General features: G+C 36.1%; 1 protein-coding gene across 3 annotated transcripts in view; it reads left to right on the top strand.

Annotated features, from left to right (window-relative positions):
- The window catches only part of UGGT2 (UDP-glucose glycoprotein glucosyltransferase 2), a 184,336-nt gene that overhangs the window by 41,758 nt on the left and 115,445 nt on the right, over nucleotides 1-27,133 (top strand). For all 3 annotated transcript variants that reach the window (XM_038569879.1, XM_038569880.1, XM_038569881.1), the window contains exons 6-10: nucleotides 5,949-6,045; nucleotides 9,279-9,351; nucleotides 11,437-11,537; nucleotides 15,540-15,639; nucleotides 17,885-17,945. In XM_038569879.1, coding sequence (XP_038425807.1) covers nucleotides 5,949-6,045; nucleotides 9,279-9,351; nucleotides 11,437-11,537; nucleotides 15,540-15,639; nucleotides 17,885-17,945 — 432 coding nt within the window. The remainder of the gene's footprint in view (nucleotides 1-5,948; nucleotides 6,046-9,278; nucleotides 9,352-11,436; nucleotides 11,538-15,539; nucleotides 15,640-17,884; nucleotides 17,946-27,133) is intronic.

Genomic DNA, 27,133 nt, shown 5'->3' with positions numbered 1-27,133 from the left:
AGTGTATTGCTCTGTTCTGTTCACCTGTCTGTTCATATTCTTTTTTTTTTGTCTTTTAATTTTCATTTTTTATAGTTACATTCTATCCTTTCATTGTATTTAATTTTTTTTGTAGACATAGAAGGTTTTCTTTTGTTACAATTTTAGGATCTAGTTTTCTAACAGTCCAAAATACTATTGCTCTCTTCTGTTCACCTGTCTGATCATATTTTCTCAATTTTTTTTTGTTTCACATCTCTTCTGATTTTTTTAAAGATTTTATTTATTTATTCATGAATGACACAGAGAGAGAGGGAAAGACAAAGAGGGAGAAGCAGCTCCATGCAGGAAGCCCAATGTGGGACTCGATCCCAGGACCCCAGAATCATGCCCTGGGCCAAAGGCAGACGCTCAACTGCTGAGCCACCCAGGTGTTCCTCTTCTGATTTGTTGAGTGTATATTTCTCTGGGGTTGTTGTTGCCATATTAGTATTTCGTTCTCAAGTTCATCTGTTTTTCTCTGGACAAGACGGAAAAACACCCCACTTACTACAATGGACAGATCATCTAAGCAGATCAATAGGAAACAAGGGCTTTGAATGACACACTGGACCAGATGGACTTCACAGATATATTCACAGCATTCTATTCTAAAGCAACAGAATACACATTCTTCTCAAGTGCATATGGAACATTTCTCCAGAATAGATCACATACTGGGTCACAAATCGTGTCTCAACTGATAGTAAATGATCGAGATCATTTTGATGGCTACTCAGCCACCAAAAAATGAAATCTTGCCATTTGTAATGATGTGGATGGAACTAGAAGATATTATGCTAAGTGAAATAAGTCAGAGAAAGACAGTTATATGATTTCAGTTGTATGTGGAATTTAAGGAACAAAACAGAGGGGCATAGGGAAAGGGAGGGAAAAATAAGATGAAATCAGAGAGGAATAGAAACCATAAGAGACTTAATCATAGGAAACAAATTGAGAGTTTTTGGAGGGGTGAGGAGGTGCGGTTATTTGGTGATGAGCATTAAGGAGGGCAGGTGATACAATGAGCACTGGGTATTATATAAAACTGATGAATCACTGACCTCTACCTGTGAAACTAATAATACACTATATGTTAATTAGTAGAATTTTAGAAAATAAAAAATATAGAGATCAGTGGAACAGAATGGAGAGCCAAAAGAAAACCAGAGCTGGGGGCATCACAATGCCGATTTCAGGTTGTACTACAAAGCTGTGATCATCAAGACAGTGTTGTACTGGCACAAAAACAGACACATAGATCAGTGGAACAGAATAGAGAATCCAGAAATGGGCCCTCAACTCTATGGTCAACTAATATTCAACAAAGCAGGAAAGACTATACACTGGAAAAGGGACAGTCTCTTCAATAAATGGTGCTGGGAAATTGGACAGCCACGTGCAGAAGAATGAAACTAGACCATTCTCTTACACCATACACAAAGATAAACTCAAAACGGATGACAGATCTAAATGTGAGATAAGAATCCATCAAAATCCTAGAGGAGAATATAGGCAACACCCTTTTTGAACTTGGCCACAGCAACTTCTTGCAAAATACATCTATGAAGGCAAGGGAAACCAAAGCAACCTACAAAATGGGAGAAGATATACCAATCAAAACCACAATGTGATACCACCTCACACCAGTGAGAATGGTGAAAATTAACAAGGCAGGAAATAACAAATGTTGGAGAGGATGTGGAGAAAGGGGAACCCTCCTGCACTGTTGGTGGGAATTTGAACTGGTGCAGCCACTCTAGAAAACCGTGTGGAGGTTCCTCAAAAAGTTAAAAATAGAACTTCACTACGACCCAGCAATTGCACTGCTGAGCATTTACTCCAAAGATACAGATGTAGTGAAATGCCGGAACACTTGCACCCCAATGTTTCTAGCAGCAATGTCCACAATAGCCAAACTGTGGAAGGAGCCTCGGTGTCCATGGAAAGATGAGTGGATAAAGAAGATGTGGTCTCTGTACACAATGGAATAATACTCAGTCATTAGAAATGACAAATACCCACCATTTGCTTCGATGTGGATGGAACTGGAGGGTATATGTTGAGTGAAATAAGTCAGAGAAGGACAAACATTATATAGACTCATTCATTTGGGGAATACAAAAAAATAGTGAAAGGGAATAAAGGGGAAAGGAGAGAAAATGAGTGAAAATATTAGTGAGGGTGACAGAACATGTAGAGACTCCTAACTCTGGGAAACGAACATGGGATAATGGAAAGGGAGGTGGGTGGGGGGGTTGGGGTGACTGAGTGACGGGCACTGAGGGAGGCACTTGACGGGATGAGCACTGGGTGATATGCTATATGTTGGCAAATTGAACTCCAATAAAAAAAAGAGAGAGCCAAGAAATAAACCCGTGCATATATGGTCGACTAATATTCAACAAGAGAGCCACCATACTCAGTTAAATGGTGCTGGGAGACCTGGATAACCACATGCAAAAGAATGGAACTAACCCTCTTATAACACTCACAAAAATTGAATTGGATTAAAGATTTAAACATAAAATACGAAACCATGAAACTCCTAGAAGAAAACCTGAGGGAAAAACCGCTTGACAAGGTCTTGGCAGTGATTTTTTGAACTGATACCTAAGGAAAGGCAACAAAAGCAAAAATAAAGTGCAATGCAGTGAAAAATAAATGAAAAAAATAAAGTAGGACTACATCAAACTAAAAAGCCTCTGGACAGCAGAGGAAGCCATTAACAAAACTAAAGGCAATTTATGGAATGGGAGAAAATATTTGTAAATCATTTATCTGATGAGTTTAATATCTGAAATATATAAAGATCTCTTACAACTCAGTAGCAAAAAAAAAAAAAAAAAATCTGATGAAAAAATGGGCAAAAGACCTGAATAGATATTTTTCCAAAGGAGACATGCAAATGGCCAGCATGTACATAAAAAGGCTTTCAACATTGCTAATGAGGAAATGTAAATAGAAACTACAGTGAGGTACCACATCACGCTTGTTAGAATTGCTGTTGTTAAAAAGACAAGGGTGCAAAGATGTGGAGAAAAGGCAATCCTTTTGCACTTTTGTTGGGAGTGTAGCCACTATGGAAAAGAGTATAGAAGTTCCTCAGAAAATTTTAAAAGGAACCACCATGTGATTGTGTGTTTCTTCTTCTGGGTGTATATCCAAAGGAAACAAAACACAAACTTGAAAAGAAATCTGTACTCTCATGTTCACTGCAGCATTACCTACCATAATAAAGACCTGGGGACAGCCCAGGTGTTCTGCAGTCGATAAATGGGTAAAGAAAATGTTTCTGTGTACAAAGGGATGATATCATTAAAAATAAAGAAATCCTGCCTTTTGTGTATGACAACATGGATGGATCCTTGAGGGCATTATGTTAATTGAAGTAAGTTCCACCACGAAAGACACATACTGTCATGATATCACTTCTATGTGGAACCTAAAGAAAAACAAAAAACAGAACAGATTGGCGGTAATGAGAGGTGGTGATGATGGGTAAAGGTGGAAAGAATAAACTTTCTGTTAAAAGTTCTGGGATTACTATAGTTAATAATACTGTATTGCATATTTGCAAGTTGCTGAGAGATCTTAAAAGTACTTACCACAAGAAAAAAAAATGAGCTATAAAAAATAAGCTATAGATGTTAACAAAATGTACTGTGGTAATCATTTCCTATTGTCTAGACCTATCAAATCATTATGTCTTACACTTTAAAGTAATACAGTGTTTATGTCAATTATATCAGGGTAGGAATGGAAGTGGGAGATCAAATTACTGTTTATCTTTTTATTTTTTTTTTTATTTTTTTTTTTTAAAGATTTTATTTATTTATTCATGATAGTCACACAGAGAGAGACAGAGAGGCAGAGACACAGGCAGAGGGAGAAGCAGGCTCCATGCACCGGGAGCCCGATGTGGGATTCGATCCCGGGTCTCCAGGATCAGCCCCGGGCCAAAGGCAAGCGCCAAACCGCTGCGCCACCCAGGGATCCCTGTTTATCTTTTTAAATATGTCTCCCAAGTGATTCTAATGTACCCTACAGGAGAGGATGCTCATCTATTGAGAATTAGTGTCCCAAGTTATTTTTTGGAGTATGTGACCATTAAATATACTATGAAATCCTACTAGCTGACTGTCACTTTGTCACATCAAATTATAACCTTTTTAATGAATGATATATTGTACATTCAAAAGAGTTATATTTTAAATCTAGTCAACATGTAATTCTAATAAAATGGAGTTGCTTATGCTGCCTTTGGAACAGATGCCTTTTTATGGGGAGAGAAGAAATAGAAAAATGAAGAAAGATTCTTCTCACTGGTTGATTTAGCCTATGAGCATTTTTGGTTTGCAAATCCAAACTTATTAGACTACAGTTCACATTTTATATTAATACATTTTCAAATGGAGACAGTAAATATGAATTTAATAAACATTTATTTCTGAGGAGCTAATATTTCAGAATTGATAATGGAAATTGGTTTTGTGAAATTATATTTCTTTTACGGACTGTAACAAAATATGTAGATTTGGAGCTTTGATTTGCTTCTCTACCTGCTGATTGTCTTTTTAGTGGATAGTCAAGATGCATTTTTAAATTGACCTGTTTGAAAGTGAAAACTCTAAAATATTTTCAACTTTTTCAGATGACCATAATTATAAGCAACCCAGTCTCCTCATACTATTTTTCATTATAGCATGTGCCTGAGAAATTAGCAAATTACATTTTCATGTGGGTGGCAGTGTTAAATATGTCTCTGTATATCTGAAATTAATTTTTATATCATCTTATTTGGAAATAGAACAGCCCAGGAATAGTCACTCTGGACATATTTTTAAGGTTGTGGTGGACGGGGGCGGGGGACAAGTTAGGAAAGAAGAGAGTAAAAAGAGTAATACACTATTGAGGCTCTCCTTCCCTCCACTCTTTACCTCTTCTCTATCATGTAGGATTGCAAAACTGCCCTCTTGCAAACTTGAGTAAGCAGAGGTGCACAGAATGTTCAGGAATGTTTCCTGGGCACTAGGTTAAACTGTTTCCTAAGCCATGAAAGGATGTGCCAAATGATGATGATTGTAGCAGAACTGAAAAGAATTTCAGGCTGGAAGCTTGAAAGAACCTTAGACATCCTCTAAAAATATTATGTATATTTATCCAGGTTGCTTACCATTTGAAAAAATGTGGTGAGTTCTCTTCCTTGATGGGGTAATCTTTAGAAGTACATTTTGTATTTGCCCATTACAGAAAGGAGAAAATTCGATATTAAAATTCTGATCATCAGTACTGGAGACAATTCCATTTTAGGCAATTTTTGCCCTTGTTGCAAGATTAGATACTGATTTTTGGCATTTGGTATATTTTAATCATTGAGAAACTTGAAGAAAAACTTAATCAGGTTGTTCAAAACTGCAATTTTTTTTTTAATGTCTTTTACCTCTTCTCTTCAGTATCACTTTTGGTAACACTAGTTCTACATCTAGATAATTAGCAAGTGAATAGCATTTGCTGGATAGCAAATCTTGTGTAGTTCACTGTGAAAGGTTTTATTTATTTATTTATAGGTTCACAGTTTTATTGAAACTTGATTATATTGGAGCCTCTGTTCATTAACTCATAGGAGAAATGGGGAAATTACCATAGTATAACAAAAAGGACAGGTATTTCTTCTTTGAAAAAGAGTAATTGAAACATTAGAGCCATGACAAGGTTTTTAGAAAGTAAGGACATGGTAATCAACCAAATTCTGGGTCCTTGATATACTATCTAGAGTATAAATAGCCCCCAAATAATAATATTTCACAGTGATTAAAAAAAGATATTAATAATTTACCCTAATGTCCTAATACACAAATGTGCTGAATTTAAAAGAAGTTGTTTAACAAAATATTTTCTTTTTTAAAAACTAAATTGTGTTGGAACAGAAACCAGTCTCACAGAAAATGTACTTATCTGGCTACGGTGTGGAGCTAGCAATTAAAAGTACAGAATACAAAGCTTTGGATGATACCCAAGTCAAAAGTAAGTTTACTGTCTGTGCTTGAGTGGAATAAAAATTGGCAGGCTTGCGTACTTTTAAGAAAACTTAATGACTATAGTCTTACACATGTTAATTTGAAGCTGGAGATGGAGTAGACCCTGTTTCTCCTTAGTTTAGAATTTGATTTTAATCTGAAAGAAATATATTTGATATTGTGCTCTCAAGAACTTCTTTAAATTGGAAAAAGCATCTTGTTTTGCTTTATCTGGTGACTTCCCATTCATTTTCAGCAATAAATAAAAAATGGTAACCTATGCAAGGCAGGCTGAGGCAGTAGATGAGGCTGGTCATAGCTGTAGGGACAGCCAGGAGTGCCCAGCCAGTCCAGCCTGGGGATAGGGGTGAGGTTGGGGGACTGGCAGTAATGGGGGGTGTCAGTGTGGGTCAGTGTCTCAGAAAGTTATTGGCAACACGCAGTCTTAGGAAGCTTTGTCTCATGTATTTATGATAAAGTTAGGATGCTGCTGCTGCTCTTGAAGTAGGATGGGGAGAGGCCTATAAATTGCTAGTTTAGATGAAGTGGATTGATTAGATCTGTGATCTGCAAACCCTTGTCTGTCTGTGGTTATGCACTAACTGCATGCTTTAGATAAAGGACTGAGGAGACCTGAAGAAACTAGTTTTCAGATTCTTATGAAAATTTTTTATTACCTGGTTCATCCAAAATTTATTTATACATGATTCTTGGTTAAGAGTTACTTTTTTTTTTTTTTTTTTTAAGATTTACTTATTTATTTGAGAGAGAGCACGAGTTCAAGGGGAGGGGTAGAGGGAGAGGACCTCAAGCTGACGCCAGGCTGAGCTGAGAGGGGAGCCCCACGTGGGGCTCGAACCCAGGACCTCAAGACCATGACCTGGGCTGAGATCAGGTCAGACGCCCAAAAGACTGAGCCACCCAGGAGGTTAAGAGTTTTTAATTCATTCTTTTATATGCTCTCCTCTGTGGCTTCTGCTTTAACTTTATTTTTCTATTCAGGATCTAGTCCTAAAGGCTTTGCTCTGATCACAGACCTAGCCCTGGCCACTCCTCCTGAAAGTGCTTCAAATAAAGATCTGTATTACTGTAAAGTCCTGCCAGTTACTGCTTCTCTTTCTCTCTTTCTGTCTCTCATAACTAGATATATAAAATCTTTAAAAAAATATAAAAAATTAAAAAGCAGGGGGGATCCCTGGGTGGCTCAGCGGTTTAGCGCCTGCCTTCGACCCGGGCGTGATCCCGGAATCCCGGGATCGAGTCCCACATTGGGCTCCCTGCATGGAGGCTGCTTCTCCCTCTGCCTGTGTCTCTGCCCCACCCCCCATAAATAGATAAATAAAATCTTTAAAAAAAAAAAAAAAAGTCCTGCCAGTTAGAGTTACTGGAATTATATAGTGTGAGTAATAACATTCAGATTTTGTGTATTTCTATATAGCTTATACGCAGCTTTACAGTGCTGTGTAATGTATCTAATTGTCATGATAGTAACATAAAGCATTTTCTAGCTATACTTGAGCTTGGAATTTTCTTTTAAAAAGTCAGGTGAAAAAAATGTAAAAAGACAAGTCATGACATGTGATCTATATTCCACACTAAATTCTGTCTTCACCCACTAACGTATGTTTGGAATAGATCTTTTCTCCATTCTAGTTGCCACTCTTTTATTCAGTTCTGTTTTTCCCTCCATTTCCGTGCATCAGGCTTCTAACTGGCCTCTCTGATCTTTGGCCTTCTGTTCTGGAGTCCTCCCCACTACCCAAAGTAGATGAATCAGTATCCCTTACGGTGCTTTTGGGTTGGATGCCTTACGATGAAAATCTGACTTTGTGACTCTACTGGTTAAAATCCCTCAGAGGCTCTGCATAACCCCCCCCCCCCCTCGTAAATTCCAGGACTGTGGCATTGCAAAGAAAGCTTTTTATACTCCACCCTTTTTCTGCCTTCTCTCCCTCTGCCTCTCATTTGTACCCTCTGGTTCTTCAGCACTAATGTACCGTACAGAATGATGTTCTGTTCCCTGGATGCCTCCATGTTTGGCTTCATTTTAAGCCTTTATGACCTCTTTAGAGTACTTCTGTCCTTTAGCATCTGCTGTTCCCTCTGCCTGAAACCTTCCTCCTTTTTCCCACTCTTCTCCCATCAAAGGCCTACTAATCTTTTAAAACTCCTATCTGGCCATCAGTACTTCTGAGATGGCTGGCTGTCTTGCTGCTTTGTCAAGAGTGATTTTTCCTCTTTTCTATATTGCATATATTCTGTGCTTTCTTTCATAAAGTTTTACACACTATATTAAAATTGTCTATTTGTCTCTCCACCAAGTGGCATTTGTGTCTTTTGTGTCTCTCTTCTTCATGTGTGTCTGGCAGGAATCAGACATCATAGCAAGCAGCCTGATGAAAGGATAAAAGGGGGAGAAGGAAGACTGGATCAGGGCACCCAGGGCTTTTAGCTATGGTACTGCGGGTGTGAGCCTTCAGAGGAGAGAGGGAAGGGGAGCGTACTGGAGGGTCCCTGGCGCACTTGGAGAGTTACCCCAGGCTGTAAGGGCTCATGAGTTCTTGTGGTCCCAAGTACCTTTTACCACCCTGTATGTTATTTGTTGAGTAGAGGAGAGGTGAGAAGGAAGGGAAATGACAGTAACATGTTATGTTCTTTTTAGTGTCTTTCTAAAGATTTTCTGTCTTTAAAGCATTGGAAACATGCAAGCATGCCTATATTTGTTAGGGCTTGGAGTGCTTGCTTGGATTGAGAGCTAAAGAATTTGTTGCAGCCACCTTGGTTTATCATTCTGGTTATAAAATAGAATTTGACTGTGAAATAATCTTTTTTTTTTTTTTTTAAATTTTTATTTATTTATGATAGTCACACACAGAGAGAGAGAGAGGCAGAGACGTAGGCAGAGGGAGAAGCAGGCTCCATGCACCGGGAGCCCGATGTGGGATTCGATCCCGGGTCTCCAGGATCGCGCCCTGGGCCAAAGGCAGGCACTAAACCGCTGCGCCACCCAGGGATCCCCTGACTGTGAAATAATCTATAAAGCATTGGTTAAATATTTAATGACCCAGGCCTGTTTAAAAAGAGAGCACACTCAGAAATACAAGTATGCGCATGTACATGTAGTGGTGGGCTGGTCCATGAAAGAAAAACAAGGTAAAACAAAGAATTTATAGCATTCTAATTTTTGACAACCTAGTTCTTTCCCAGTCTGAAAATATTTTGTTTTTGTTTCTGAAACAGCAGTGACCAATGCTACTATAAAGGATGAGATTGAGATAAATGAAGTTCAAGGATTTCTCTTCCAGAAACTAAAGTGAGTCTGAATTGAAATGAAGTGGCATTGCGGTGCTCTTAAGTTTGTTTTTGAAGGAACTCAGTATGCTGTGCTGGTGTCTGTTTTATGTTCTTGTAATGTACCTGTAATTGGTTTTATTTATTACAGAAATAATACATGGTTAATGCAAAACACAATAGTAAAATAATCATAATTTTCACAGTATGATGAGTTTGATTAGAAAAATAGGAATTGGAAATAATCAAAGTTATCTTTGTCAAAAAACAAAAAATTATAGAATCTTTTACTGGCCTACTGGGTTAGGAAAATTATGGTTAGTATTGGATCATTAGCATGAAATAAGATTTTTGTGCCTCAAAAGAAAAAATATTTTCTTAAATTTCTGTATGCAGACTGTCATATTAAAAACCTTTTAACATCTGGTCTTAATTTCATATACATGTATAAGTAAATGTTCAGAAATTAAAGTTGTATCCACCCCCTTTTTTTCCTTGCATCACTGATTGAAGACCAAGAATAGGATGGTTGGTGAGTGCTCTCTGAATATTCACGTATGGGGATTGTTGTCATTTTATGTGCTTTCCCTTATTTACAAGAAGGAAAATTTGTGGTTTCATTACAAAGGCAAAATTAGTTAAAGGTAAAGGATAGTTTTTATTAATAGCTTTAATTTTTGCTTGATATTCTAAGTATTATAAAGGACACTAAGGTCAGTTCTCTGGTGCAGAGATACTGTTACAGAGCAAGAGAACATTTTTGGAAACTGTGCTAATTTAATTGATACAGATGACAGAGTTATATTTCTAAAGTAAATTGACCCAGTGGCATACTAGTGGCCTTAGGAATGTAATGTATAAAACAGATTCGTTCCAAGTAAGGTATTTATTTAGTAGATAGCAATACATTTTTATTCCATTGTCAACTGTCTCAAAATCTTGGAATCCACAGTTTTCTTTAATTATTTTTTAAACATACCTTTTTATTGGAATAAATTGTACATCCTACAGAAAGCCTTTGGAGCCCTGGGATATTAGTTTTTAAAAGAGGAAGTACTCAGAATTAGTTCTTACACAGTGACTCAACTGATTTAGACAAAACCCTTTGCTTTGAGATATTATATGAATAATGTATTTTTATCTAGTTACATAAATAATTTTAGCAGTGAAAATTACTAGGATTATAGTTAAATATAAAAACCAACGTATAGCTCTTATAAACTTTATATGTTCTGTAATTTAAAATATTGAGAAAGGAGGAGTTAATTGAATTCAGTTGTAGTCAGTCTTGATTCATTTTTAAAATGTGGTTCCATGTAATAAAATTGTGTATCAGCACTGTGTTTACTGTTAATTATAAGATTAATGCATTTCCATGTATATGGTTCTGTATATTTTTTATTTAGCATTTTAAAATCGTTTCTCTTTACTGTTGAAAATAATGTGCTTTGTAAGTTGTGTTGGTGGTAAAGTTTTTTTAAGAGAATTCTTTTTAAATCTGAAATGGCACGTATCTTGATTTCATGAGAGAAGAAAGAAGCTACAGTTGAGATTCTGTATGTAGTAAAATGTCATTCCTGCTACATGATTATATTGCAGTCTCAAAAAAGATACCAGGGTGTGTTTAACATTAGGCAAAATGATCCTATTGAAGATTTTTATAAGTTTCAAAGATGGAACTTTTCAGAAGTAAATCCTAAGATTGTATAGGAAGCATCGATGTTTTCCTTATAAAATAGTTTTGTTTTAAATTATAAAAGCAAAGCTTGTAATTTATCAAATGCTAAATGGTATAGAACATAATAAAAGCTAATAATTCTGCCCTAACCCTTGGGTCCCTTCTAGTTAATGTTAACATGTTAACAATCAAGAGTATATCCCTCTAGGTTTGGTTTTATTTTGTTTTATATATTGAAAAAAGTATAAAATTAAAGAAAAAGTGCATATACACATCTCTTTTTTTTAAGTTCTGTGGACATAGCTGCATCATGCTGTATTATCCTGGTGAACAGTTAGTTTATATCTAATTATTTGAAAGAGTTAATTTCAAAATTATACTGCTTGTAGTAGGTGACAATAATTAACATAACTTAATATTCTAATACAGAGAAAGATATTCAGATCTTAGAGATAATCTGACAGCATTCCAAAAATACCTGATTGAGAGTAACAAAGAAATGACGCCTTTGAAAGTCTGGGAACTACAAGGTATACTATTTTGATCTACTTTCATGTAGCATTTTGGTAACCTATCTCTGTTCTGTTAAATAAACTGTATATAACATGATATAAGTTATTTCATAAATAATAATTACTGATGTGAATTTTTGTGGAAATTGATACTTAACTAAAAAGCATCAAGCAAATCATACTTTTATGTTTAAAAGAGTTAAAATCACATAAAGTGTAGCTGTTTAATATTATCTAATCATTTTTAAAGTGTTCACTGATTTGTCTTCTAGGTTCATTTCAAGTATAAAATCACATCTCAAGGAGTGTCTAACATTGATTAAAAATCCTGACTAGTCAGTCAGGAAGTCAGAACTAAATGTTACTAGTTTTCTTCTGTTTAAAATTTTGATCTTGATAGACCATTGCATATTTCACTGTTAGCTTAGAACAGCCTTTGTGCTAACCTCCTGTAAGCAGATATTTTGTGATCAAAATTTAGTTTGAACTGTAAGACCTTTTCAATTTGTAATTTCCTTTTTTATTACTTGTAATTTTTAGTTGGTTTGAGGGGACATCATTTTCCTGTGTAACCCATAACTCCTGTCACATCTCTCATCAACTTTTTATTAACAGCCTATTGGGATAGTTGGCATACAGCTCACCCCTTTAAAATGTATGATTCAATGGGTTTTAGTATATTTTCTGAACTTTTTAATTGCCAGCATAGTCAGTTTTAGAGTATTTTCAATACCCTGAAAAGAAAACGTACCCATTAACAGTCACTCCCCGCTTTTTCCCAATTTCTCCAACTGTTGTAGGCAAGCACTATTCTACTTTCTTCTTCAGAATGTTATCTGAGGAACCCATAATTTAGAATATACAATTGCAGATGATAATTGTAGGTGATAGGGCATTTGAAAGGCTGATCAACAGAAGATGTGCACAGTCAGCTTAGTTTTAATCATCCAGCTGATGACTGTGTAAGGTAGATTGATTGGACTAGAAACAGGAACTCTGGTTAGGACATCGCTGGAATAATGTGGTGCGAGATTGCATTGTGACTGTGGTAGACAGCCTAGAAAGGAAGGCTGGAGATGGGAGGAGGCAAAGATGGCTTGAAGGTTTCCATCTTTGAGCCTTAATAGAATATAAAACATGTTAGTGTGCTTTGGGGTTGAAGATGGAGTTCAAGAAGAATGAGACTGATGTTAAAAGGACCGCTTAAGTTGACTGGACATCCTTAAATGACAAGGTCCACTAGCACTAGTGGGGTGAACATAAAGTCTGTAGGCTAAAAGGAGAGGATTGAAAAAGCTGAACATCTTAGCATAAAGGCTTAAAAAGGAAGAGGAGCTAACCGGTAGTGTAGAGTGACCAATCAGTACATGATTGGTGCTGCAGCTCACCCAGGGGTGGAAAGTAGAGCCAGTGAAGATGATGTGGGGAATGATGAGAAATAGAGAGCACCTTATATAGAAGCCAAACGAAGTAGATTTCCAAGACAGAGAAAGTAAGCAATACCTTTTTATTGATTTCCATTTATCGAGTATTCATTAATATTTAGTGAAGTATTTGCGTATCAGGTAAATTTTTTTGGTGAGAACATTTAACTTCTACTCTCTTAGCAAATTTCAATTATGTAGTACAGTGTTATCAACTCTAGTCACCACGGTATATGTTAGATTCCCAAACCCTCAGGATACCTAGGTGGCTCAGTGGTTGAGCATCTGTCTTTGGCTCAGGGCATGATCCTGGGGTCCTGGGATCGAGGCCTGCATTGGGCTCCCTGTAGGGAGCCTGCTTCTCCCTCTGCCTGTCTCTTCCTCTGTCTCTCATATGAATAAATAAAATCTTTTTAAAAAAATAGATTCTCAGACCCTCTTCATCTTATAGCTAAAAATGTATACCCTTTTACCAACCTCTTCCTCTTTCCTCCATCCAGCCCCAGGCAGCAACTTTTCTACTCTATACGAGTTCGAATTTTTTTTTTAGATTTTTCATATAAGCAACACTGTGTAGTATTTGCCTTTCTCTGTTCTCACTTAGCATAATGTCCTTCAGGTTCACCATGTTGTTACAAATGGCAGAACTTTCATTCTTTTTAATGCTGAATAATATCCCATTGTATGTATATACCACATTTTCTCTCTGCATTCACTCAGCCACAGACATTTAGATTGTTTCCACCTTGGCTATCATGAGCAATGCTGCAATGAATGTGGGAGTGTCTCTTTGAAAGCCTGATTTCATTTCCTTTGGATATATACCCACAAGTGGGATTGCTGGATCATATGAGGGTTTTAGTTTTAATTTCTTGAGGAATCACTGTAATGTTTTCTGTAGTTGCTACACCGGTTTATATGAGTTCCTTGCATATTGTGGTTATTAACCCCTTATCAGATATATGATTTGCAAATATTTTCTCCCATTCTATAGCTTTTTCATTTTGTTGATTATTTCCTTGGTGTCCAGAAGCTTTGTAGTATGATATAGTCCCACTAGTTCATTTTCCTGCCTTTGGTTTTGGTGTCAAATCCAAAAAATCATTGCTAAGACTAATGTCAAGGAGCCTACCCTTATAATTTCTTTCAGAATTAGTGGATTCAGGTCTTAAATTTGAATCTAACCCATTTTGAGTTGATTTTTGTGTATTGTGTAAGTAAGATAGTGGTCTGTTTTCATTCTTTTGCATGTGAATGCCCAGTTTTTCCTGACACCATTTATTGACTAGAAAGTGAGTATATTTTCTTTGCAGGAAGTGATCCTCTTGCGAATAGATCTTAGTAAGATTAGCCTTGAAAAATGGCTATTGTGTTTAGCAATTAGGAGATATTAATGAGTACTGATGCTGGAGCTGGAAACATGCTAGAGTAGATTGTGGAAATGCTATTTAAAGTTACTCAGCTAGAATGTGATACAGAGCTGGAACTGAACCTTGATCATTAGGCTCTCTATCCCATGGGAAGCTGTGCTAAGAACATCTCTTCCTAAGCTTTGACTCCAACCCAATTTACCACACTGAGAACGTGGAAATAAAACTAGCCACGTTATGCTAAACTGGTTATTTTACTAGTATGTTGTGAGCTGGGATTCTACCCATGGTGAAATATTAAAGAGAAACAGTATGTTTCACTCTTTGGTAACGAACATAGTTCAGGTTTAAAATCTTGTCAGGGGGATCCCTGGGTGGCTCAGCGGTTTGGCACCTGCCTTTGGCCCAGGGCGCGATCCTGGAGTCCTGGGATCGAGTCCCACGTCAGGCTCCCGGCATGGAGCCTGCTTCTCCCTCCTGTGTCTCTTCCCCTCTCTCTCTCTCTCTCTCTCTCTCTCTATCATAAATAAATAAAGAAAGAAACTCTATGTCTATCATAAATAAATAAATACATCTTTAAAAAATATTAAAAAATAAATAAAATCTTGTCAGACTCTTGACAAGGTAAACGAGACCAAGTAAGATTACTTACTTACAGCTACAGCATCCAACATACTGGAGACTGACTACATAAGCCAGTTTTCTTTCCAAAGAACTGTAGTATCGGGCAAATACTAAGTCTAAGATTTTTTTTATTATAGCATAAAGGTAAAACATGTTGAAAGAGAAAGTGAATGTTGATATATACTGAGTTGAACACATTGGATCTTAAAGTTCTTTCCAGAACAGGCTCTTCAAAGCTCTTTTTTTCCTTTTGTTGTTATTATCAAACTTTTTGTTGCATGTTTTATTCAACCTTAGAAAAAAATAGCTTTGCATCAGCATTTCTTTTCCTGTATCTCTTTTTGAAGCTCTACTGTAATTTGTGGAAAACAATACATATTAAATGATAATTAGTCCTTCATAAAAGTGTAAAACTTAACCTTATTTGGACATAAGTGATAGCCTTCCATTTAAAACTTTTGAAGAATATTAAGTATAAGAGTGTTAACATGTCTTATTTATAAATACATGGCAAGAAATGTTGACTAAATTATTTAAATTACATGGAAAACCTATAAAGATCTGACATTATGCTAGATTCCTTAATTATGTTTTTTTCCCAGATCTTAGTTTTCAGGCAGCTTCTCAAATAATGTCCACTCCAGTTTATGATGCCATAAAATTAATGAAAGACATTTCACAGAACTTCCCCGTAAAAGCCAGGTATGTTAAAGTTCATTGCTTTGAGTATAACCAGAACTCTTTCCATTAAATAAATTTTATGAAAATAGCTGATTTCATTTTAACATAGTGATATCAATTAATTCTGCTATATGATATAGTGTTAATGAAATCAGGGTATTTTTTTAATCTGTATGTTGGTTTTTTTTTTTTTTTATCAGAGGAAAATACTGGCTTGTCCATACGTGTGTATACTGCAAGATAGAACTCTTACATTAGAGTCAAATAGAAAGGAAAAATAATTTATTAAAATTATTTAAACATAAACAGTGATACGGAAATCCAGGATAAAACTTGTTTAAGTAATGAATAATGATGGAATATTTTTCTCTTTTCTAGGTAGGGGTGATGAAAAGTATTATTCTAAATAGATTTATGCCCAGAGTATGAGTAGCTCATGTTCTTCTCTTCCTTTCAGATTCTAAATAGGTAGTAATGTCTTGTTTATGGAATATTTTGTGGAATGCTTTTTTGTCAGTAGGATACCTAATCAAATTGCTTCCAGAAGTAATGATTTTATATTAAACCTATTTTGTAGTGCAATAGATAATACATCTGCATGTGTAAAAGTAATCATAGTTTTACAAAATAACAAAAGTCTTAGGCATTTGTAGTCTGGTTAGGAATGACAGGATATAAAATTATAAGCAACCAGTGAAATAAAAAATAAGTTAGCTTATATCGAAGATTCAGAGCATGTGATAAGTGCATCAGTGTTATTCTGAAGGGAACTGGAGAGCATCTCTACACTGGCCACATCATAGCCTGTGGGTGATTGTTAGGCCTCTCCTTGTCTCATACACTATTTTGTACATTTATCCACAGTACTCATTACTGAATTTTAAATCTAGATATTCTTTCCTTTGTAAGATAAATAGTACATAGTTGGCCACAAGATCACAAGAACCTTTCCATGGGACCCTGAAAATAGGTTTGTCAACTTATTTACAGATTAAAAATTAATATATTGATGTGACTCTTTGTGTTAATTTTAAACAGCCAAGAATTTGAGAAGTCAGTATTTATATACTAAAATAGAAATATGCACGTATATATAAATATTTAGATACACTGCTGTTTCTGAAATTACTAGATCAAATACAAATAAAATAACTCCAGTGTTAGGAAGACCATTTATTCACTCTTTTGACAGTAAGTCAGTTGTAATTCAGGGATCTGTTGCTAAACTCTGCTCTTAGTTTGTGGTTGGTCATTAAAAATATTGCAAACTGTGCTGACACTGCTAAGTTGGCTAACTTATAAGCTTGAGCATATTGTTAAAGTCACCTGATAGACAATCAGTAAATGATAAAATATTTGCCAAATGAATGAAAAATTTGTATTATCAAAGTATCCATTGTAATTTCTCCCAAATGCCCAAATTTTAGGAGATATCACATACTTATGAGTTGTTTTAAGATACACCTTTCTGCTCACGTTTTACTTTAAAACAGAACTTTTCATTAACAGTCTTTTAATTTTTCAATCATTTTGTTTGCATAAAATTAACAAATGTGTAACTAATTTTGCTAGGAGTTATCAAGTCAAATAAATGTAGTTAATAGACTTGTTAAAAAACATCTCTGTTTTTAAATTATAGGGGAGTTATAAGTTCTTCAAGAGTGAGTATATGAAGTCAGTATTAGAGCCATTTAGACCTTGCATACTTTGGTAGAGGTCCCAGGTTAACCAAAATCTTTGTGTACAAGAATTCTGAAAATTGCCCATTTGCATTGACATATATCATGATACTGGTAATTTCATATGAACTTTCTCTATATGGGCCAAATAGCACAAAATAGCATTTTCCATCAAGTATATTTGAAAAGTAAGTGTCTAGTAATAAGTTTTGATAGTACTTATTACTGCATGCATACAGTTAGTGTAGATGAGCTTTTTTTAAAATTAAGTTTTTATTTTAATTCCAGCGTAATTAACATACAGTGTTGTATTAGTTTCAGATGTACAATATAATGATTCAGCAATTCTGTATATCACCCAGAGTGTACATGAGTTCTTGACAGTCTGTAATCCATCTAAATTGAACACCCTTGTCAAATGAAAGCCATGGTACCAGTTGTCAAATCGGCCATATGGAAATGTATACTTTTTGGTCATGAAGCATTTCAAGTTTTTAGATTCTTATCTAGACTATTATATTTCACTGAATTAAAGATTAGTCCTAAACATTAGGAAAAATTAATTATATCAGTATTTATTTTCCCAGATCTCTGACCAGAATTGCTGTAAATCAACTTATGAGGGAGGAAATACAGGAAAATCAAAAGGTTTGTTTGAAGTTTTTCTTAATTACTACACTATCGCTATTTTAGACTTTCTGGATCTTCATTTTTCATACGAAAACAAAAATGATAATTTGTGCTTTTTTTGGTTATTACAATAGTTTGGGTTTTTCCATTTTTAGATTGTCTACTTTATATAGCCTACAATCTGTGATTCTAGCCAATCTTTCCTAACATATGTTTTGTTTAATTTCTTCATTCACCCTGTACTCTAGACCTTCTGTCCACATAGTATGGTTTTCTTTATAAGATAAAGAATAGGGCTGCCCAGGTGGCTCAGCCGTTTAGTGTCGCCTTCAGTCCAGGGCGTGAGCTTGGGAGACCCGAGATCGAGTCCCATGTCAGGCTCCCTGCATGGAGCCTGCTTCTCCCTCTGCCTATGTCTCTGCCTCTCTCTCTCTCTCTCTCATGAATAAATAAAACCTTTAAGTAAAAAAAAAAAGAATAAAGCTATGAGTTAACAGTTATAACTATGTTTCTCATATTTGGTTTGCTTTAAAAGCTTATGAGGCTTGAGTCAGGTTTGGACCACTGGAACATTGTTAGAATCCTACGGCATATAGGTCACAATTGATCAGTAATTTGGTAAGATTCTGCCAATTGGTCTATTAAATTACCTTAAGAATCCAAATGAGGGGGTATCCCTGGGTGGCTCAGCAGTTTAGCACCTGCCTTTGGCCCAGGGCGTGATTCTGGAGTCCCGGGATCAAGTCCCACATCGGGCTCCCTGCATGAAGCCTGCTTCTCCCTCTGCCTGTGTCTCTGCCTCCTCTCCCTCTCTCTCTCTCTCTCTCTCTCTCTCTCTCTCTCTCTCTCTCTCATGAATAAATAAATACAATCTTTACAAAAAAAAAAAAAAAGAATCCAAATGATCCTAGCTGTCTGTGTTAGTATTTGTGAAGTGCTTAGGACACTGCCCAACTTAATGACATAGGACTGCCTTGGCTTTAAGAATTATAACCAGATGCACAGGGCCCTGAACAGTAGGATTTTGTTTTTCTCCCATAAAAAAAGTCTCAAAGTAGGTGGTTACAGACATGATTTTCTTCTTCTATGGCTATGGAATGGCTGCCACAGCTCTAGACTTCTTATTGTGTTCAAAGCAGAAAGGGGCAGGAAGATGGTATTAGCCACATTCATCCTCTCTAAAGCCTTCCAGGAATACTTGAACAGACTACTTCATCTTACTGACCAGAATTTTGCCATGCGGCTATCTCTTGCTTCAAGAGCTGCCAGAAAAGTCATGTTCTTTTCTAGTAATTGAGGCAAGCAAAGGAGAAGTGGGTTACCTTAGCCAGCCAACAGTGCCTGTCCCACAAGACAGAAATAGTTCTTGACAGTCTGTAATCCATAGACGTCAGCTCTTCTGATGACGACCAGCAACTCCAACAGTAATAGTGAAGAAGTAGATGCCTTGTTCATGCCTAGAGCCTGGGTGTTGGGAGCCATCATTTAGCTTCCATGTGAAGGATATTTTTTGCCTCGCTGACCACCTAACAAATTATTTTTATCCTCCAAAACTAGCTGTAGTATTACTCTTCCCTGCAATTTTCCTAGTGGGTCTTACCATTCTTGGAACAAAGTGGATTGTTTTTAAATGAAAGTTCCTGTATTCACAGTGAATTTTGTTTGAATAATGCACCTGCAGTAGGAAAAGAAGAAAGGATAGCGAAGAAAAGGGAGGAAAAATGAAGGAAGCTAGAATATGAGTGGCTTCACCCAGTCTGCTCATTTAGCTGTCCAAAGTGGGTGCTGTGGCCATCAGAGCTTTTCTCCAAGTAGTGATTTTGGGTTGAAAGGCTGGAGGACCTTATGATGTTAAAAAAAGAATACAATGGGGATGAAAGAGAGGTCATTGGAAGATCTGAAGGCCCAGATCTCTGCATTGGAAAATTTCATAGGTAGACAAGTGCAATGGCCTGACCATAGGGTGATGACCAAAGCTGGCTACTGAAGCAGTATGGAAGTGAAAGGTGATAGAATTGAGGGAATCAGTAAACTCTGAATCTGAAGGCTTGAATGAATATGGTGCCTGGTATGGCACATTTTCCCTCAGAAGCATTTGTTGAAAAAAAAAAAAAAACATTTGTTGAATTGAAAACTGTTGAATTTTAAAATGTTATCTGTAATACATTCAGTGTTTAGCAACAGTTTTTTAAATGTTATGTGTATATTATAACAGTTATTAATATCCTAATTTATAAAATGAAATCCTGTGATTTCTGTTGGGCCACAGAGTTGGTAGAGAACCAGAATTTTTGCTCTGATACATAGTTCCTTCCTGATAAATTTCATAAGCACTCTGAGTTTGTTCAAGGGCCAGGCATCTTGCCAGGTGATTAGAAAGCAAAGATATTCAAGGAAATTAAGAAATCTGATCTTGTTTCATTTCTTCTCAAAATTCTTGACTGCTATTTTCAGAAGAATAACATGAAATTTAGAGAAATGCATTTAATAAAACCAGGTAGGATAGGAAGAATCTAGTGTAGACTGTCAGGTCTTCTATGAAAACCAACAGAAAACCTGTTGACCAAGCAAAGCTGATTTTAATAACTTACTGCAGTAGGGGAGAACACCACTTTGGTAGAATCTTACTCTCAAAAGAAGGATGCTATAGTAGATTACTTAGAGGTTCTATGGCTTCTGTTCAAGTGGTTTGAGTTGGGTCTTTCAAGATAGGGGGAATTATTTGGGATTGGATGGAATTTGTAACCCAGTAGTTTAGGATTGGTCAACACAAAAGTGATGGTTTTGATGAGCAAACTTATAAGCAAGCTCTTTGCCAAGATTAGGTAACTGTTCAGATTTGCAAACCAGACTGTTTTGCAGATCTATTCTAGATCTGCCTGGAACAATTTGTTTGCAAGAATTTCCTGAAGCAAATGGTTATTTATTCATTTATAGCTTTATCTTCCTGGGCAAGAATTTCCTGTAATAGTTAAGTGACATCGGCTCAGGTTATCTCCCTTCTCAGTCCCAGTAATTGAGCTGTAATGACATAGGTGGTCTCATTTCCTTCTAGGAAGGCAAGAGATAACTCAAGAAATAGACAGTAGCTAGCTGGAAAAGTGGGAGACACAGTATTAGTTTCTCTATAATATTTAATGACCAAAAGGTATGATATTGCTCGTAGATAGAAAGTCATAGGGAAGGACTGTTTAAAAATTTAAGATCATTGATTGATACATTTGCAGAGGTAAAACATGAAATACTGATATGGATTATGTTCTTATGTTCTTGTTCACAAATATTCACTTCCTTCTGATGTTGATTGTTGCCCTGTCACTTCTTGCTTTAGCTAATATTAAATGAACAGATGCACACATCCATGCAAGCAGAAGCTTTGTGGTTCATTTGCCTTTTTACTTCTGCTCTCTATCACGAGGCATGTCCCTCATAGAGGCTGCTCTCCTGGTCTGTTGCCTGAAATGAAAAAAGCCCTGGATTAGAACCAAAGATGACTTGAAGGTATGGATATCTGATATGAGCAAGAAGCAAATGTTTCCTCTAGTAAGCCACTGAGATTTGGGAATTCTTTATATCAAAAACTTGGTCACAGTAATATCAATTATATTAAATTCCACATGTTACTTTCCCATTTGCTAAATTGTATTTTATCTTACGCTCTTAAAACTATAAAACAATGTTTCTATGTTTGAAAGAAATTCAGAATAATTTCTGTTGCTCTATGAAACTATGATTATAGGGCTGTTAGTAGAACTGAAGGGATAAAATAGCTAGAGAAATAAGAAAGAACAGGCGGAAGTTCTGGATTTAGTTCCTGGTACTCACTTTGAGAAAATCATCATCTTCAAACTTCTTCTGTAAAATGTACTTATATGATTCAGATTAGAATCATCTGTGAGCATATTTTGTAAATATTTACAACTGCAAGATGACAGAACCTAGTGGTAATGTAGTCAAAATGACAAGTTTAAGGTTATAATAATTATTATTATGTAATAATTACAGAAAATACAGAAATATAATTATTACAGAAAGAGTTATCCTAATATTACATTTAAAAAGATCTGTTATTTACATTACCTAGGATTAACATTATCTGCAATCTTAGTATTTGCTGTGTTTCCTCATGTTTTTAGGAATTATTTGGGTCTTTTGAATTTTAATATCTTTATTATTTGTGGAATTCAGCATTTTATTATCAACTTAGCTAGGGAGGTTGGATTTGGCTAATTTTATTTAGTTCTATCATATTTTGAATTAAAGCTGGCCTAAGCTGACATTTTGTTGTTAAGAATATAGTGATTGGTTCCAATAGGAAGATGGCTGCAGCCCAATTCAAAATAGTCCCATTTATTCTCCTAAAAATCATACATAGAAACAAGAAGAATGAAACAACATTTTCAGCAAAACTAGCAGAAGGGAAAAACCTTAAACTCTAAATTTTGTGTGTGGTCAAAAATGTCCAGCCCCAATAGAACGGAAGCATAAAGCTACAATCGTGTGGCAGAGGAAAAGTGGAATGTGGCAGACATCCCAGAATTACAGCCCCAGAAATCATCAGCAAGTACTCACCCTTAGAGGAGAGGACTCCACTCAGTTGGAACACAACATGGGCTGGTGAAACTAAAATAGGAGAGGGCATGTCTGCCGGGGGAGGTGGAGAGAGGAGTCATGCAAAGTGCATGGAAGTGACAGATATAAGAAAACCTAGGAAAAAAAAAGAGAGAGAGAGAGAGAGAAAAGAAGAAAGAAAAGAAAAGAAAAGAAAAGAAAAAAGAAAAGAAAAGAAAGAAAACCTAGCTAGTTAGAGGGGGACAGCTCATCCAGGAGATAACTGTAGCATCCTTTGGTGGCAAAGAGAAGAGAAGAAGTGCCCAGTCATAAGAGCCTTTGAGCCAAGTTAATATTTGAGAATCTAAAGAAGACTGTCTCCATTGGGTAACCCAGCTTAAACTGTCGATCGCTATAAGGAAACTTCATGCCAGGAAACCTGGAAGGCTAGTTTTGCCTCTTTTACTCTAAAACAATCTCCCCTGCTAATGTCTGGTGCAAGAAAATATATGTGATTCAGATAATGCTTAATCAGAAAGGTAGAACTACATTCATCTAAAGAACTCACTGTAAAAGATGGAGAGGAGGAGCAGAACTATAGATGAAGAAACTTCACTAAGCAGAGAAAGATTGCAACACAACATTAAGCTCATCAAGCTTGATAAGCTAAGGAAGCTGAGAAAGCAACACATGATGCAGAAATTCAGTGACTCACTGTGAAGGTCGGCCGGGAAGAGGGGGTGATGACCAGATGCCAGAGGATGTGAAGTCAGTACTGGAAGGATTTTATGAAGATATTCAAAGTAGCCATTTCAGAAATAAAAATCAAAATTACAAATGGCACAAGGCAGAATTGACCTTATAGAAAACACAGTAGAAGACATAGTGTATAGAATTAAGAAATGCAAAGAAATTAAAACAAAAATAGAAAGGATTCAAGAAAAATGGTAAGTAAAAGGCAGGTAAAGGAAATCCAACATTCCTGTAGTGGAATCTCTGAAATGGACAGAGCAAATGTTTAAAATTTTAATTAGACAACTTTCTGAGATAAAAGACTTGAACCCACATTATTGAAAGGGTACACTATAACTGGGAAAATTGATCAAGAGTCATCAAAACAAAGGCTATAGGAAAAAAAATTATTTGTGCATTTAGCAATAAGGATTATAGGGGAAGAGAACCAGATTGGCATCAAATTTTCAAAAACAATATTCAACACCAGGAGACAGTAAAATTCTACCTAGGGGGAATACTCATGGAAAGAAAAGCTGTCCTTCAACTTTACTTTCAGATGGATAGGCATATGCAGGCCACAAAAATGTGGAACAATAAGAATTCAGGGAAAGAGCGCTTTCTGAGGAATTTCTTCTGACCAAATACTAATTGAAGATACTTAAGCAGAATAACTGCCTGGTGGCCATTGAATGAGTTTATTGTACAGCTAAACAGAAATGTGGATGAGGGAAAGAGTTATTATGTGGTATGTAAATAGCACGTGCTCTGACATGATACAATATTGCAACTAATACAGGTAGTGAGGGAGGTAGAAAATAGAATAAACTTGCTGATTACTTTCACTGAGGTACTTGGGAATCAGCAGATTGGATTAAAGCTGAAAAATCCAGCGGTGGAAGCCTAAACATACTTAAAAGTACATAGTTAATTACTAATGAGTAGAGAAAGGTTGGGCTATGCAAAAGGAGAGGCAACAGGAAGACTGAAAATAAATTTTCAAAATAGGATATTGACAACCAAGCAACGTTATCAATGTGTTAGGTCTTACAGGGATATAATAGATTTTGTTTCTTGATAATAGAGAAAATATACGTTTTCTCAAGTTTTTATGAAGTGGCAAAAAAATTCTAGAAAGTAGATATGACAGAAAAGAATTCTCTTATCCCAGTGCAGTCAAACTAGAAGTTGATAACAAAATCAGGAGAAAGGGCTTATTCGCTGGGAAATTAAAACTATTTACCCTTAAGTAGAAGAAAAAATAAAATGCACATCAAAATTGCATTATATTTTTATAAGTAGGCTCTATGCCTATCACAGGGCCTAAACTCATGACCCTGAGATCAAGACCTGAGTTGAGATCGAGTAGACATTTAACTGACTGAGCCACTCAGGTGCCCAAAATTGCAGTATTTCTTGATGATGTTTAAAAACAAACTACTAGGGGATCCCTGGGTGGCTCAGTGGTTTAGCGCCTGCCTTTGACCCAGGGCGTGATCCTGGAGTCCCGGGATCGAGTCCCACATCAGGCTCCCTGCATGGAGCCTGCTTCTCCCTCTGCCTATGTTTCTGCCCCTCTCTCTCTCTCTCTCTCTCTCTCTCTCTCTCTCTCTCTCAGTCTGTGTCTCTCATGAATAAATAAATAAAATATTAAGAAAATAATAAAAATTAAAAAAATAAAAACAAACTACTAGAATCTTTGGGGCACAAAACAAAGTTCAGAGAAAAGCCTTAAAATATTAGATCAGTAAAAATGAAAGAATAAAAATAAAATTAATACAGGATCTAAAAGGTGAAGAAAAGAGCAATAAATAAAACCAAAAGAAAGAAGAAATTAATAAAGGTTAAAAATTAATACATTAAAAGATGAAAACAGTAAAACTAATAAATTAAAAGGATAATAAATCATAATCAAATGAAGTTTAAGGAATGCAAGGATGGTTCAATATTAAGAAATCTGTTCATATAATTATACAATTAGATATTAGTTATAAAGTAGCATGACTATCTCCATAGATGTGGAAAAGCATTTTCTACAATTCAAGACCTTTCTGATCGTAATAAAATAAATTTTCAAAGAAATCATAAGGGAATCAGTGATACCTTTTAAAAATGTGATTAAAAGTGTGTATATGTGTATTTGTGTGTATCTTGGCTTAAAAACCAGCATCTTACTAGAGGAAAAGTACTAGGGGCACATTCACCAAAATCAGGAACAGGACGAGGCTCATTATTGGCACTGTAATTCATTATTGTTTTAGCTCTTAGCCAACATTATTAGTCAAGAGAAATGTATTAGAAATGTAAATACTGGGGGAAATGAGGTGTAAGAGAATCAGCTAAAAAAATCCAAAAACTGGAGATAACAAAGGTATGTTAGTCTACTCAGGCTGCCACAGACTGGGTGGCTTCAAGAAAAAGTTATTTTCTCATAGTCTGGGAGCCTGGAAGTCCCAGATGGTGCTCTTGGCAGATTCTGTTTCTGGTAAGAGCTCTCTCCCCACTTGTAGACAGCCACTTTCAGCCACTTTCACAGCACTTTCTTGCTGTGTCTTCACATGGCCTTCCTCTATGCATATGAAGTGCACTACCCTCATGACTTCATTTTACCCTATTTGCATCCCTTAAGTCTATCTCTAAATACAGTCACATTGGTGGTTAGGGCTTCAGTATTTGAACTTGGAGAGGGACATGTGTTACTCCACAACAAAAGATAATAAGTTATATGATTTTAATATATATATTTATATATATATTTATATTTGTTTCTGATATATATATATATCAATAGGCTCCATATATTGCAAACAGCTAGTTAGAAGATGTAAGAAAGAATAGATCCATTTATAATAGCAACAGAAATAGCATTTAGTAATAAACTTATTAGCAAGTATATAAAGCCTATATAAGGAAGAAATTGAAAACAATCCTTATGGGTGTGTTAAAAGACATCCATGTTCTTATGTTGGAAGATTACAACAAAGTCAATTCTAAGTTAATTTATAGATACAATCAGAATCTAATAAAAATACCAAGAGCTCCTTTTTTTCTGATACTTGATGAATCTAACAATTCATGTGGAAAAAGTAGGCAAAGAATCATAGCCAGGAATACTCTGAAAAATTATGAACGGTAGGGACCTACCCCAGGAGGGCACCAGCACAAACTGTTCATGCCGTCATGCAGTGTCACTCTTCATCAGTGCTGGCCACTGGCTCCAGCTGCTCAGGACCACTGGGGCCACCACTGCCATCACCTTTTCTACCTCTCTTCCATTTGGAGTCCGTGAAAGAATTTTGAAACAAGCTTTGATTTCAGAGCAAGAAATCTGAATTTAATCAGTAAACTAAATAATCATGGTGTCTGTGATCATCTTGGTTAGCTGTCTGCCTCAGAGCATGCTAGGAGAAAGACAAGGATGGTAATGGCTTTCATGTTATTAATCTTGGCTAAATGCATTTGGACTAGTAGTCCATGTTATCTGCTACCATGTCGGGTATGTATGTGAGTGGTACCTAAAAAACAAAGCAAAACTGGAGTTCCAACCCTAGAGAAGAGGGTGGTGGTGACCAGAAGGCCAGCATTTCCGGAGTGTCCCTTGCAGTGTTTCTGAGCATGGACCAGGCATATACACATCCCGGGTGTATGTCACTGCTGTGGCATCTCATCCATGCACACCAAAGAGTACGATTCCCACACAACATGTAAATCAAAGGTTTATACACAATAAAGAAATAATAGTGGTCATTAAATATGTAGAAAGATGATCTGTCTTCACTCCTTACAAGAAATGTAGATCAGAGTTAAACTGGAACACCAGATTTTGCAAATTCCAAAGTTCAATAGTGCAGGCAGTAAGTCTTTTTGTGAAAGAAAGAGACAACATGATATGTGTTTGTATAAGTTGTTTACATAAAGGAACA

The sequence above is a fragment of the Canis lupus genome, chromosome 22 (assembly GCF_011100685.1).
Source record: "Canis lupus familiaris isolate Mischka breed German Shepherd chromosome 22, alternate assembly UU_Cfam_GSD_1.0, whole genome shotgun sequence".
NCBI classification, from domain to species: Eukaryota; Metazoa; Chordata; class Mammalia; order Carnivora; family Canidae; genus Canis; species Canis lupus.
Note: the sequence above shows the minus strand (reverse complement) of the source record. Positions and strands in the feature narration are given on the sequence as shown.